This window comes from Diplotaxodon limnothrissa, linkage group LG23 (genome assembly GCF_057381915.1).
Source record: "Diplotaxodon limnothrissa isolate DT_005_m linkage group LG23, D_limnothrissa_male_GT1.1, whole genome shotgun sequence".
Lineage (NCBI taxonomy): Eukaryota > Metazoa > Chordata > Actinopteri > Cichliformes > Cichlidae > Diplotaxodon > Diplotaxodon limnothrissa.
Window position 1 is genome coordinate 5,023,390 of NC_140617.1, and position 14,520 is coordinate 5,037,909.

The window sequence follows — 14,520 nt, forward strand, 5'->3', positions numbered from 1 at the left end:
ATTAATTAACCATTAACATTTACTTTAGTTGGCGTTCACAAAAATCTTTAAAAGCATTATGTAAAGAATTTATTTAGAAACTAAATGTGACTTAACACAGGAATTATTTTTAAGACTCACTGTTTTGCATGTTTCGCCAGTCAAACCGTCAGAGCTGGGGAAGCTGTCACAAGGCTCCAGCTTGACTACGAAAGATTTGATTGTCAACCCTTCACAGCCAGACAGGCACTGTTCTATTTATAGTGAGCCACGTCTGCTTTCTAATGGGTCCTCTGCTTTAGTTGCCTCTCCTCCTCTCACCTCTCCTCCTCCTTCCCACCTTCCTACTCCTCGTGATTCTCACACAATTCGTTAACAGCTTTTCGTGCCATTGTAGTATTTTTAGCCTCAGTCCATGCAGCATATTCACTTTTAGACCTCTCAGTCTTATTGTTAGTGTGTGTGTGTGTTTAATAGAGGGATGGTAGCAAGGTCAGCAGGTCTTATTCTATGAGTGTGAATGTGGGACTGTGCCACTTCATGATATGCCAAAAAGGTCAAATGTGACCAGATCTTTCCTGCTGGCTTTTAATGCATTTATAAAGGTAGTTTGTAATTTATCTGACTCTGGCTTTTTTTTGGCAGGTCGTAGGGGCTTAAAGGCTGTTCAAATAACTGGCCCATTTGATAACAGAGTGACACAATGAATGATCTCTGGAGGGTTTTCAATCAGTTTGAGCAGCACAAGCACAGACTAATTAAAATACTGTTTGCTGCTGTGAGAAGAGATTTTGATTAAAGCTTCAGATCGTACAAAATGCAGTTTGATCTAGTTTCTACTTGTCTTTGGAGAGTGTATTATTCTCTCATTTAATTATCTGTTTCATTGGGAAAGTGTCCTATATTTGCATACTTTTTTTAAAACCATGCTTTTAATATTGCTCATCTTGCTGTATTAAATACAGCTCACTTTTCCTGCTCAGACCTATTCCAAAAAGTACATTATGATCACTAGGGCTGTGCGATATGACCAAAATCTCATATCCCAATATAAGAATTCTATCGTCTCGATATAAATCACAAAAATGTAACATTTTCTGTAAATTCTGTGAATCTCGGGCAGCTCGACTTGCGTGTAGTGTTTCCAGCTGCGCGTCATGTAGCTGGAGTCGAGTGTTTTTACAGATGCATGAAACTATACATTTTTAGACATAAGTTGTAAAGGCCACTGTTTTCTTTGTGAGTATTTATTACACAGCGTGCTGCGGGGAAAAGCCTGTTCTAGCGTTTGAGTCTAAGGTTTATTTTTTAGCACCTGGCGGCTCTTTTTAAATTCTCATCCGTAAATAATCTGCTCTTTCACGTGATTCAGTTTATTTTGAAAAGTCTCAACAGGATCTTGAGCTTTATTGTGAAAGGTTTATGTGGAACATAAACAAGCGGACACGCGATGCTGTTACCATCGTTGTTGCTAACCACAACGCATAAAAACAGGCGCTTGTCCGTCCATAGTGTGGTTATATAAAATATAAGAGAAAGAGAGAACTTTAAGAAATTAATATAGCCACTACAGTGACCATCAAAACGATGAAAAAATATTGCCGTAAACAGTTTATTTTGCGACACCACAAAACAAACGATAGCGTAAAATGAAACGATAGACGTTTTTATATCGTCATCCGATATATATCGTTATATCAAACAGCCCTAATGATCACGGAGTGGCCTCACCAGTCTCCAAAGCAGCAAACAAGAAACCTGAAACATTTAGACAGTTCTTGTAAAGAGGAGTGGGTCGACCTGGTGACGAAGGTTTCTCCACCAAGTACTGTTTTCTTTGGGGATCAAATACTTATTTCACAGAATGAGATGTGAATATATATGGATATTTATATCTTTTATGTATTTTTTTGTTCTGGATTTTTGGTTTATATTCTGTCTCTCTCCGTTCAGATAAAACCACTACAAAAATTAGTAGCCAATACCATTGAGCCATTACCTAAAGAGCTATTCGCCACAGGTGAAGCTCCGAGTTTTAAATGGAAGCAGAATTAGATAAGTGGCTATGTTGGTGGTTGGACAGGTGCCTGGGTTGAGTCGAGTTTGTTCCGTTAGGGTTTTCGGTTTTGAAGGTTAGGCTCAGGCCAAGAAAGATCTGCACTGTACAAGATATCGTTTGTGTCTGTCTGATGTTTGGTTACGTGTTATGTTTTAGAGGGCGGACCACATCTACCCAAAATTGGACTTCACACAGGAGGATCTCCAGGAGCGTTTTAAACGTCAGCTGAGTGTGGAGCAGGCCTGCACGATCACCATAGACTCTGTGGAAGCTGCCAAGCCCGTCACTGAAAACATGGCGAAAATGGTAAATCAACCGACTCGGTTCCCCTTTTCGTCTTCAGCTTGTCCTTTATGTTGACTGTTGCTCTGATGCTCATGAGAATGGATTGTGTAATGAAAAGGATTCAGGTATTAATGACACACGGCTAGTTGTTTTGTTTTAGAAACAACAGCTGTCTTAAATGACACAGATCAGGTCAGTGGTGGTGAAGCGTTGCCTTTGCTCTGTTAATGTTAGTTATGGGTAATTAATTATTATAATTTGGGATAGATTGCATGCAGGTGATCTAAACTCAATGCAAACATTATGTGTTTTGTTGCCCACACCCACAGTAGTGTTCTGATTCGTGAGCATGTGGTGGTATATGTCTTTTAAAGAAAGATAAGTTTCACGGTAACTTTTTCTTCTCTTCTCTTTCTTTGGTTGTTGGAATGAAAAAAAGTTTCATTTTTGCTGGAAGAACATTGCATTCTTGCTGTTTTGTGCTGACAGTTTATCCTTTTGAACCACAAAAAAGCCTACAGATCTCCAGCAAAACACAGCATACTGGCACCCAGTGTAATATTCAGACTGTAGAGGATGTTTATCGTCTTGGCAGTAATCTGCTTTTTTTTGGTATAATTATGATAATATTTATAATGTTTTACTGAGATATAATTATTTTTCTCTGATGTAAAATTTAAAACGATATGCATGCAGGCTCGACAGGTTAGATGAAGAAACATTGTATTCCTGCGGTGTGCTTTTTTACGAACTCTGGCATTTACAGTCTTGGCTGGGCCGTCTGTCTGTGCAGATGGGCTATGTGGGAAGCAAGCAGGCAGAGAGTCCCTGGTGGTCAGGAAGCATTTACAGACAGGCAGGGCAGAATAATAATGTATTGTAATGGAGGCCGCTGGGGAGAATGCGGAGTCACCCCTCTATTCACAGTCCAGACTGGGTCTCTGTTTCAGTCAAACTAAAGAGAAAACATTAACACATGCACACGCAGACATTTAACTTGAGTGCAAGTAATGTAAGAGTCAAATGTTGCTCAGGTTCATAGCAGCCATACATCTGCTAATTCTTAGTTGGCAGTTGATCAGCTTTGGAGGTGAAAAGGGCCAGCCTGGTCCACGCTTCTCTTCATAAAGCTTGTTTTTTATAGGTCCTTCTAGAGTAGTGTGTCTTGGTAATCACTTGAACTAATCAATCATTAATTAGTTTGATGCATTCAAATTGAAATTTCTAACAGGCTAGACTTTGAAAACACAGAGCAGACTCTTCCTTTCTGTTTTAGCCTTAGAAAAACAAGTGCTGACCCAGTTGTGTTGTCTCAGAAGGCTAGTCTCGCTTCTCACTGTCATTTGAATATATCTGGGCCGAACAAGCTTAAACAACTAATGAAATTCATGGCCATGTTAGACACAAGGCTTCCGTCCAGTGTGATATGACCATTTCTACTGCATATTTCAAATGATCTTCCATTTGGATCATGTAGTTTCTGATAAAGGCTTCTGGATTGGGTTTTTTTGTTTGTTTTTTGATTTTCTTTTTCCCCCTAACAACTTCAACAAATTCACCCTTTATGGTTTTTATGCTATCGGTCACTTTCATGAAATTGATCCCGTTGTGTTGTCCTTTCAGAGAGAGCTGTTGGCAGAGCAGCGGATTCAGTGGCAGAAGATCCTTCTCCAGGCCTTAAGGGAGAGCAAAATGATCCTGGCAAAAAGCAACACCAGGGACTACAGACTTAACCTTTATCCGTATCTGTGTCTCCTGGAAGATAAAGAGTATGTTGACATCATGATACAGGTAATACAAGCCACCTAGCCCAGCCTACCGATCAATGAAAAGCCAGAATTTTAAGATATTACAAAGACTTGTCTCTGTTTTGATAAAGTTGAGATCAATTTTATTTTACTACAGCATTACAAAGTGGTCTGTACTGATGTTCTGTCTTTTGTTTTTTTTGTCGTTGCGTTTGTGTAATTTGACACAACCAATATGGGAAAAACCATAGAACACAAATCAAGTAGCTAACAGTGGCAATGTCCATCAAAACATCACATTGTAAGAGTTAAGCAGGACATGCTTTCATCAGATATCTTTGCTTCCAGTACAGGAGAAATATGCAGGGTTATGAGAACCAATTCTAGAACACAGTTTGCATTATAATCTTTCCCTCTGATCCCCCCAAACCCCTTTTTTTCCATTAGACTAATAAGACTTTACAAAAGCCCTGAACATTCATTTGCTGTTTTTTATTTATTTATATATTGTTTTTTAATGTAAGATATCTTTTAACTGTGTTCCTTTGTCCAGAGTGTTGCCAACTTGCCTCCTAGCGGAGAGTCGCTAAAGATTTTAGCTCGAGATCTCGGCAATAGGGTCTTCACCAAGTACTGCGTGCGTCAGAAGCACCAGAATCAGACGGTGGAAAAGCTGGGCAGCATTTATAACGCCTACACAGACCTACTGGCCAAAGATACTAAGGTAAAAAGAAAAAACTCCTCATACTTGTTAGCAAGAGATATGCTTTGCATGCTGTACTGCATGGCAGTTGTTATAAAATCTGCAATATTATGGCTGAAGTATGATGTAGCTACTACTGATTTGAAAGCACAATACAGATTTCTAAAGTTTAATCTTCTGTTTTATCATCCAGTGTGGACTATCGGCTTTCATTTCTCAGCGCTGCATTCTTTTTTTTCTTTTTTTTATCATATTTTACTTCCCAGAAGCCAGACCGAATTTGTTTGACCAATTAAACTACAATATTTTCATGTTATGAAGCCAAATGTTATAGACTTCTGTAAACTTTGTTTGCGACCTTGTTCTCAAACTCATTGAAATGCTGTTTACTCCTTTTTAGTAAAATGAAGGACTGTGTTTCCTCAATGGGACTGTACAGGCAGGATCACTGACTCACTGTTTTGATGGTTCTGGAGCACTCAGGGAAAATGCGTATGTCATCAAGACTATAATGAGCAAGAGCTCATTATAGTCCACCAGTTAGTTAGACTCGATGTTAGTTAAGGTGTTTTATGAAAGGCACTTTATATGCAGCCTTTGTAGTTAAAATGCTGCCTATTAAAATGTTTTTCATTGTTGTTTTGACAGCGAGTGTTACTTTAAATTCTCCCTTGTCAAAGTTCTCACTTTACATATTTACGTGTTCAAGGATCAATTTTGAAGATAAATGTCAGAAACAATAGGCAACGCTCCCTGTTACTGAAGGCTAGTAGTGTTTATGTAGAGTATTTATTATTAAACGTCTACGTAAAATTAAAATTTGGGCACCGGGACTCCTCATATTTCGGGGAGAGGATGGACTGCTATGGTATTAACTGACATTAGCGGGGTTAGTAAGCTGCAGCAGACAGGCACATTTATGCTAATCAGTAACAAATAAACAAAAGACAAGAATTAGACTTTTCAGAACTAAAGCACAAATTTCTTTTCTGGACTGTAGCACACAGTGAAGCCATATTATTTGTCAGATAATTCAACTAAAGTGCTCCAAAAGGCACCAGAAGCACAAACGTAGTCAAGGGGTCCAATCGGTGATTGCAGTCAGTGGACGTGAGACCTGGCAGGCAGTAATAAGCTACAGCTTCCTGTGTTTGCACATCTAATGATCAAAGCAGCTATTCTAATAACCTTAATTGTTTGTCAGCCCTGGGGTTGCCATTTGAGTTAAATTCAAAATAACCATAAAGCAGTTTTAATTAAAAAATAGCCAGAATAAATAGAAAAATTTGTTCATTTATCTGATGTAATATCTCATATGGCTTAGGAGGAGTGTGAATGTAGTCTTGGTCTATAACCAAGCTCTGGGAAAGTCAACCGACCGATGTAGCTTGCATTTATGAGTGCTGACTAGTAGTGATTTAAAACTTAATTTCTTAATATTCAGTCATTTCACCAGTTTTGGGGGGTTTTTTTTGTAAAGTTTTCTTGTATATTTTTGTATTTCAGTTTTCCAAACTTTTTAAGAGCCTGGTAAAAAGATTTAGATTTTCTCTTCCCTCTGGCGTTCTTTGCTTGAGTCTTCTCCTCTTTTAGCCACTGAATAAGCAGAAATAACAGAACGAGCTGAAATAACTCGGAGCCAGTGGAAATTATAATCACTAGCAACTAGATACAGCGGAAACAAGAAATGCAGAGACAGGCATGTGGGGTACCCGGTCCATCAGTCGTGGTGATCTGGAGGATCCAGGACTTAATACCAAGGATATACGTGCAGACCAAATAAAACCAGCAAATATAAAGCTTGCTCATGCTAATTTTCATAAAAGAGAAAATACTAGAAAGTGGTTGTAACTCTGAATCTTTATGTCTTTGAGGTATTTACAAAATAACACACTTTCCTCACAAAATTAAAACAGCCAACCTTTTATCCATGCAGGTGTATGACGTCCTTCCAAGGGAGCAGTGGTGGAAGCTGGAGATGGAGCAGAGTTCAGGACCTACGCTGCAGGGGGGCGAGACAAGCTGGCCATACATAGTAACTCTGGAGCTTGGCACGTACATGGTGGATATGATGGTTAAAAATCTTAAAATTAATAGCGACATCCTGAACCCAGCCTATGACAGGAAACTCATCCCCATCCTCTACCACATGTACACCTTTCGCAGCACCCGGCAGGTACGGTGGAAGTTCTCTCCTGGTCTGTTCCACAGAGGTATCATTGAAGCACATGATTTGATAACCTAGGGTTGGTGGTGACTCTATTAAAGCATTTTTTAAATGAAGCACCTATTACAGATTCCTGACTAAATAAGAAGGTTGACACAGATCCTCTTGATTAGGTTCCTTTTTTTGCGTTGCAGACTGAGAGACATAAAGTAAAGTAAAATTTTATTTATATAGCACCTTTCAAGGTAAACAAAATCGCATAAAAATCATAAAAGTTCTTCAGAAACGGACATACAACCTCAAACAAACAAAATCAACCAAAAGCAAGTTTAAACAGATACGTTTTTAACTGCTTTTTAAAAGAAATGAGTGAGTCCACAGATCTCAATCTCAAAGGGAGCGAGTTCCAGAGTCTGGGAGTCACTGATACAAACGCTCTGTCATTTTTCTTTTTACCCTTGTATGCTGGACAACCAGCAAGTCCTGGTCACAAGACCTCAGGGACCTGCTGGGGCAATAAGGAAGAAGAAGATCACTGATGTAAGTTGGGGCTACACCGTGCAGGGCCCTGTAGGTCATGATTATAATCTTAAAATGGACCCTGAACTTGACAGGGAGCCAATGCAGTTGGATCAGCAGGGGAGTGGCATGGGAGTATTTGGGATACTTTGTCAGAAGCCTAGCAGCAGCATTCTGGACAACCTGCAGTTGTTCCAGGGAGGCATTACCCTAACCCGTGACACAATGGGACTCAGCAATATTTCTTAATTGGTAAAAACATGAGCGAACCAAAGATTTAACGTGTGTGTCCAGCGTCAGAGCTGGGTCAAGTGTAACACCAAGGTTCTTAATAGAGGGTTTAATATAAGAAGCAAGAGGGCCTAGATTTTTAACCACGAGGGGAACAAATTTCTCAGGAGCAAAGACAATGATTTCAGTTTTCTCAGCATTTAGTTTAAGATAATTTCAGTCATCCAATCTCTAATGGAATCAAAGCAGGGCTGGAAGATTTGAAGCTTAGAAACATCAGGTGGCCTAAAAGAGATATATAGCTGAATATCATCTGCGTAACAATGATACCAAATATCCGTAATCGAGCTAAGAAGTTGCAGAAGAGGGAGTAAATACAGAAACAGTAGTTTCTGTTGAAGTCCAATACCTTCTGATAATCTGATAAAAGGATGTCTGAGTATTAACCCAGACCAAGAAAAATATTCTTTCAATTGAGATTTATGGGGGAAAAAAGACCAAAGATTAGGGGATCTCCTAGAAACTAGGGAAAATTATATGATGGATTAGAAAAACAAAACACAACTGTTGATTATAAGGACTCTCGATCAGGCAAATCAAATTAATTGTGAATTTTTGCTAATTGTGTAAAATTAGTCTGATTAAATGATTGACCCAAAAGAGTTTAAGAATAGCAGACTTTTCATTAAAAGAAAGAAGCCATGCAGAAGCAGAAACAAAGCGGGAAAAAACTTAAAAAGCCTAACCTTCACTTTGGACAAGAGAACTGTTCTAAAGCCCGTTACCTTGAACACTTGAGCAACCTCCTATCCAGTGTGACGCTCAAAAGAGTGTCTTTTATAAAACCATTTACCCACAGTGTGAATTGGCAAAGGGAACAGTTGAGTGAGATGAATAGGTCTCACGCTAATCCCTTTTTTAGTGTCCCCTTAATTGGATCGCTGATTTACTGCCACAGGACCCTGCAGGAGGGTGAGGCATGTGTTGGGGGGTGAGTACAAAGAGAGAGAGAGAACTGTGGATTTTTGGGACTTGATGCACTTTGGCAGCGGGGCATACCTATTGCTGAATTTCATTCGTGTGTAATTTTCTGTCTCTCTTTGTTCCATTCTACCTTCTTTTCTCTTATTCTTCCCGTCTCCCTTCTTTCCCTGGGTGGAGGTTAGCCCATCAGGGGGGCATCCTAATGATTTTACTGCGCAGCATGAAAGTCTGACTCATTCGTGCAAAGCTGAGGTGTTTCTGTCAGGTTACAGTGATTTTTTTTTTTCTTCTTTTCCTGTCACTGCGGTAACTCTTTAACATCAAAGCCCTGTTCTTGGAAAAACTATCGTGCCTAATCCTCTGGCTCCGGAGCGGGGTTGGCATGTAACAAATATAATAACAGTCAAGTAAAGATGTTACACTTGTTTGTTTTTTTTCACATTTGCGGAGCTACAGTTGCCCATTTTATTGTGATTTTCAGTAATTGTTTAACACAAGTAGTATGAATGGCAGCACTGATATTAATATATTTTTTTTAATCTCAGCTGTTAGTTTTTTTTAAGATAAGATTCAGATTATAAGATGTTCTCACATGTCAGTTATGATTCAAACTTATGATTCAACAGAAGTCGAAGCGTGTTGCTTTTATACCTTTATTAATCAAATTTGCACTTGATGCTGACCATATCCTGTCATGATTAACCAAGCTTTAGAAATAAGCTGAGGCAGTCCCTTTCATGTTGTTGTAATTGAAACAGCAATCTCTGTTCACTGGTGTGTCTGCTCTTTTTTAGTTTGCGACTGATTTTCTTGTGATGTTTTACCCGCCAGGTTGGCTTCATCAAGCCCCACCCCATCCTTACTCAGATGCAGCAGGAAGCCATGGAGACCAAGTTGACTTTTGACTCCTATGTGATGCCGATGCTGTGCCCTCCAGTGCCCTGGACATCAGTCAAGTTTGGAGCATACCTGCTCACGCCGACGAAGCTGATGCGCACGGTGGACGGGGCGACCCAACACGAAGAGTTGTTGGAGAAATGTCAAAATCTTCATGCCATCTATGACTCTCTCAACCAGTTGGGCAACTGTGCCTGGAAGATCAACAAACCTTTGCTGGACATTATTATCTCCATCTTTAATGATCGTGGAAGCGATAAGCTAGACATCCCACCTCCTTTGTCGGAAGCCCCCAAAATCCCCCACTTTAACCCTCAAGACCACAGTTATACAGCTAGTGAGAAGGCCCACATGAAAAGACAGGTGATCAATGCCAAAAAGAAATGCAGCGAGATGCACAGCTTACGTATGGATGCTCTCTATAAACTGTCCATCGCCAACCACATGCGAGACGAGATCTTCTGGTTCCCTCACAACATGGACTTCAGGGGACGTACCTATCCATGTCCTCCATACTTTAATCACCTGGGAAGTGATGTCACACGGGCAATCCTTGTGTTTGCGGAGGGGAAGCTGCTTGGTCCCAAAGGCCTGGACTGGCTAAAGATCCACTTGGTGAATCTTACAGGATTAAAGAAGAGGAGCTCACTACAGGGCCGACTTGAGTATGCCAACACTATCATGGAGGACATACTGGACTCTGCCGACAACCCTCTAAATGTTAGTACTTGCTGCTCATTCACTGTATAGTAAGACGTTCCACGTACACTCGTCACAGTCATAGAAATCTTGGTAATTTGGGGTTTTTAATGAGTTATTTGAACTTGTTTGTGCTGTGGGCAACTTTAATGACTTTATTAAAAAAGAATTGAGTTTTTGGATTTTCTCTAATCCATACAGACTCAAATATATACATACACACTCACTAATATTTGGTTATTTTCTCTTTATACTTGTTTGTACGTATATGTATTTCATAAAAGTGGATAAAGCATTTTTTAATTACTGGGACAATGCCAATGACACAATGGTTTAACTGTCGGTCTAAACATTGAATATTAGAATATGTCAATTTTTTTTTTTTTGTATTCCTATGAAAGGTATGTATGCAGTATAATGTGCTATGTGCTTGTGACTTTTTCTCTCAGGGTAGAAAGTGGTGGATGAATGCAGATGAGCCATGGCAGGCTCTGGCCTGCTGCATGGAGATAGCCAATGCTGTGAGATCTCCTGATCCAGCACAGTTCATCTCTCATTTTCCTGTTCATCAGGTACGTAACAGACTGAGAGAGTCATGCTTAATGAGTAGCATATCAGTCATGTAAAAGTCCAAATAAAATGTAAAAACTTTTTGAATTATGGAAAGCTTGTTAGAGTTACTCATCTTACGTCTTCTTATTGTAGTTCAGGTTTATGTCTTTCGAGAAAAAAAAAGGTTGCATCATTCAGTGGGTCTATTTTAGATGGCAAATCAAAGTTAACAAACCAAGACCTCCTGTGCGATGTTCACCGTTTTGTCATCTGCTATAAACCTGTCAACCTTATCTTGCAAGCCAGAAGCCTTTTTGACATATCCTGCACGAGGATCTGACATTTAAACCAATGCGTTTTCTCAACGGAAAAAAGCAACAGAAAAATCATATGAATGATTGTTATTCTTAGTGACATGCTATATTTGTAGAACAGTGTATATACATTAACTGTGGAGCATCTTTTTGTCAAGAATTCCCTGATTTAGACCATTAACCGAAATATGTGGCTGAGTAAAGCCTCATCTCATCTGCACCGCAGGCCTTTGTTAATAAGGTTCTTATAATGTTGTTATAATGTAATTTTCTAATTTTATTTTCACTTCTCAAAATGTCTCATTTTTGTTGCAAAAGAACATTTTAATCCCATTAGTGATTACAAGCTATTGTCTGTCTGATTAATTATACCCAACATCGCTGGAACGCACACTAATAATAATGCATGAAATGTAAGGAGCAACATTTTCCCATGCCTTCAAAGAATAAGACAAAGAAGCTGAAAAGAGGATTTATTTTTTATTTTTTAGACCATTAGACCAAAAGTGAGTGTAATTCACAAAGTATTTAGCACTTCCTCTTTGTAGATGTGTTAAAAAGACAGTATCTCCAATACTTCACTTCGGGGGCGATTGTGGCTCAGGAGTTGGGAGTTCGTCTTGTAATCGGAAGGTTGCCGGTTCGAGCCCCGGACAGTCTCGGTCGTTGTGTCCTTGGGCAAGACTCTTCACCTACTGCCTACTGGTGTTGCCGATGGTGGGGCCGATGGCGCGATATGGCGCTTCTGTCAGTCTGCCCCAGGGCAGCTGTGGCTACAACTGTAGCTTGCCTCCACCAGTATTGTGAATGTGAGAGTGAATGAATAGTGGAATTGTAAAGCGCTTTGAGGGTCTCAAAAAGCGCTATATAAATGCAATCCATTATTATTATTATTATTATTATTATTATTATTACTTAATTGAGTGGTGAAGTTCAGCTAAACTACTTTAGATAAAATTGAGGCTTAGGGTTTGAATGAAATTAAATGCATATAAAAGTAAGCCTCAGGGCTCAATTTTATTTACTTTAATTCAATTTTATTTATTTTAAATCTGATGTAATTTAGAGTTTACTGCCTTTGATAGATATTGAAATATATGGATAAATAAAGTTGATGACCAGGAGTCAAGTTGGGTGAGCTTAGACTTACAGTTGTGAAACTTAAATGTTGCCTCTCCACAACAACACATGCAAGCACTATATTAGTGTTATATAGGGGACGAGGATCAAAGAAGGATGGACAAGAATGAAGATTTATCTGTCCTGATACCCAGATACATATATCTACGTTGCTTAGCTTGGTGTTTAACAGCTGTAATTATGATAAAGTGAAACCCAAAGAAAAAAAAGATGAAACTGTATTATTTTATACACTTGTAGGTTACATGTTGGTTTGAATAGAGTGAAAAATTAAGTTTAGTCTTTGGAATTAAGTACAACAAAGCCTCAACCACATAACATATTCCCAACATATCCTCACGTTCATGCAATTCATCTTATTTATTCTTTTTTTGTGCTTTATTATTTGTTTATTGGCAGAAAGGCAGACCTTTAAACCTTGCTCCTTGGATGACTTGACCCAATCAGTGCGGATCCTTGTGATTCTTTCTCTGCTGTCTGCCTCCACAGTCGTGCTTTAATCTTTTTCTTCACCTCTTCTCCAGGACGGCTCCTGTAATGGTCTCCAGCACTACGCCGCTCTAGGCAGAGATGTTATTGGTGCTACATCAGTCAATCTCATGCCCTGTGATGTGCCCCAGGATGTCTACAGCGGAGTTGCACAACAGGTCTGCTCTGTTACTTTCTTTGAACTGCACAGACTTACGGTTACACAGATTAATGATGGCACATATCAGTTGCAAAGCATGTTGCAGATCTTCACCTGTTAGTATTCAGACGGCCCAGTGGATCCCACAGTGAGTGACAAGCTGAGGCATTGAGATTATATTTTAGTCTAGGCCTTGTCTTCAGAAGTGCTTGGTTTCTCTTGCTTTGCATGAAAGTGCAGAGACGAGACTGTCTCATGTCTAAAGTCTTGAATGGTGAAGCATGAGCCTGCGTGCTTTTAGGAGGCACAGTTGGAAGATAAGTGTGATGTGCTGACATTTCAGTACCGGAAAATTCAGAAAGAACAGAACAAAAACATCCATTTCAGAAGTCCACACACAGTGACTGTAATGTTTGCCTCAGAGTATTGCGTTTATTGTTAGATACCATGATGACATTAGCTGTGATGTAAGAAGCTACATGGATAAATAAGTCGTCTTGGGGTTTACTGTACAATAACCACTGTCATTGGCTGGTTTGTTGACCTTGTCTCCAGGCACAGTTGCTAATCTGTAGGGACCCTGTTAAATTAGTGAATACCTGGACCAAGGTTTCCTCTTCTAGTGACCAGTCATCGTTCATGAATTCAAATTCATTTTAAAAAGAACAATAATTGCAAGGCAATAATTGCACTTCTGCTCCTCTTCTGCTCTCCACATGGACTCTTTGCCTGCGTACAACCAAAGCCTGTTTAAAGATGATTAGTCTATAGAATTTGGAAAAATCGTAAAACCTTCCCTACAGACTCACTATATTGTTGTTGTTTTATGTTAAACAATAAGTAACACTGTCAAGAGTCACATTACTTAAGACTGCTTTACAACAAGAGCTGAAAAATAGCTTTGCTGATCATGAAATGAGTTTTCTGCTTCTAGTCTCAAAGCTGTGAGGACTCACTTCTGTTATAAGTGAAAGCAGTTGTGACATATTATATTAATGTCACGCAGATGTTATCTGTGTTAATTTTTGGGGAAGCTTTAAATTGTCCTCCAAAAGACCTCCTTTTAAAAAAGAAAATTCATATGTAAGTTGTCTACATGTTCCAGGTGGAGGAGTTACGAGCTCGGGATGCAGAGAGCGGACTGAAGATCGCCCAGGTGCTGGAGGGCTTCATCAGCAGGAAGGTGGTTAAACAGACAGTGATGACTGTGGTGTACGGAGTCACTCGCTATGGTGGACGCCTCCAGATAGAGAAAAGACTGAAGGAGATTGACGAGTTTCCGAAGGTATAGCAACGGTGAAAGAGGGTGGCGAGTGAAAGAGTTCCTTCATACACGCTACGCTATTTTTAGCACGGTGTCAGCTCAGCATGACAGAGCGGCCCCTTAACACAGGACCTCCTCTGTGTGAGGGGTTCCTCTCACTTTGTGTATGTTCTTGCAAACGCTTTAAACTCTATTTTTAAGTAGCTTTTTTTATACTTACTCTTTTATCTTCTGCATGAGTGTAAAGGGTTTAAAGGATTTAATGCACTGCAAATAGCGGCCACATACTGTATTGTACAATCATCACATTTGTTTCTGCAGCCAAAGGTATTTCAGTCAGTTTGACCTTGA

General features: G+C 39.5%; 1 protein-coding gene across 1 annotated transcript in view; it reads left to right on the top strand.

The window, feature by feature from the left end:
* polrmt (polymerase (RNA) mitochondrial (DNA directed)) overlaps positions 1–14,520 on the top strand; it is a 52,514-nt gene that overhangs the window by 12,478 nt on the left and 25,516 nt on the right. Inside the window, exons 6-13 of the mRNA XM_085348072.1 lie at positions 2,195–2,344; positions 3,947–4,114; positions 4,625–4,795; positions 6,711–6,950; positions 9,507–10,292; positions 10,721–10,843; positions 12,802–12,924; positions 14,011–14,190. Of these exons, the coding sequence (XP_085204198.1) occupies positions 2,195–2,344; positions 3,947–4,114; positions 4,625–4,795; positions 6,711–6,950; positions 9,507–10,292; positions 10,721–10,843; positions 12,802–12,924; positions 14,011–14,190 (1,941 nt within the window). The remainder of the gene's footprint in view (positions 1–2,194; positions 2,345–3,946; positions 4,115–4,624; positions 4,796–6,710; positions 6,951–9,506; positions 10,293–10,720; positions 10,844–12,801; positions 12,925–14,010; positions 14,191–14,520) is intronic.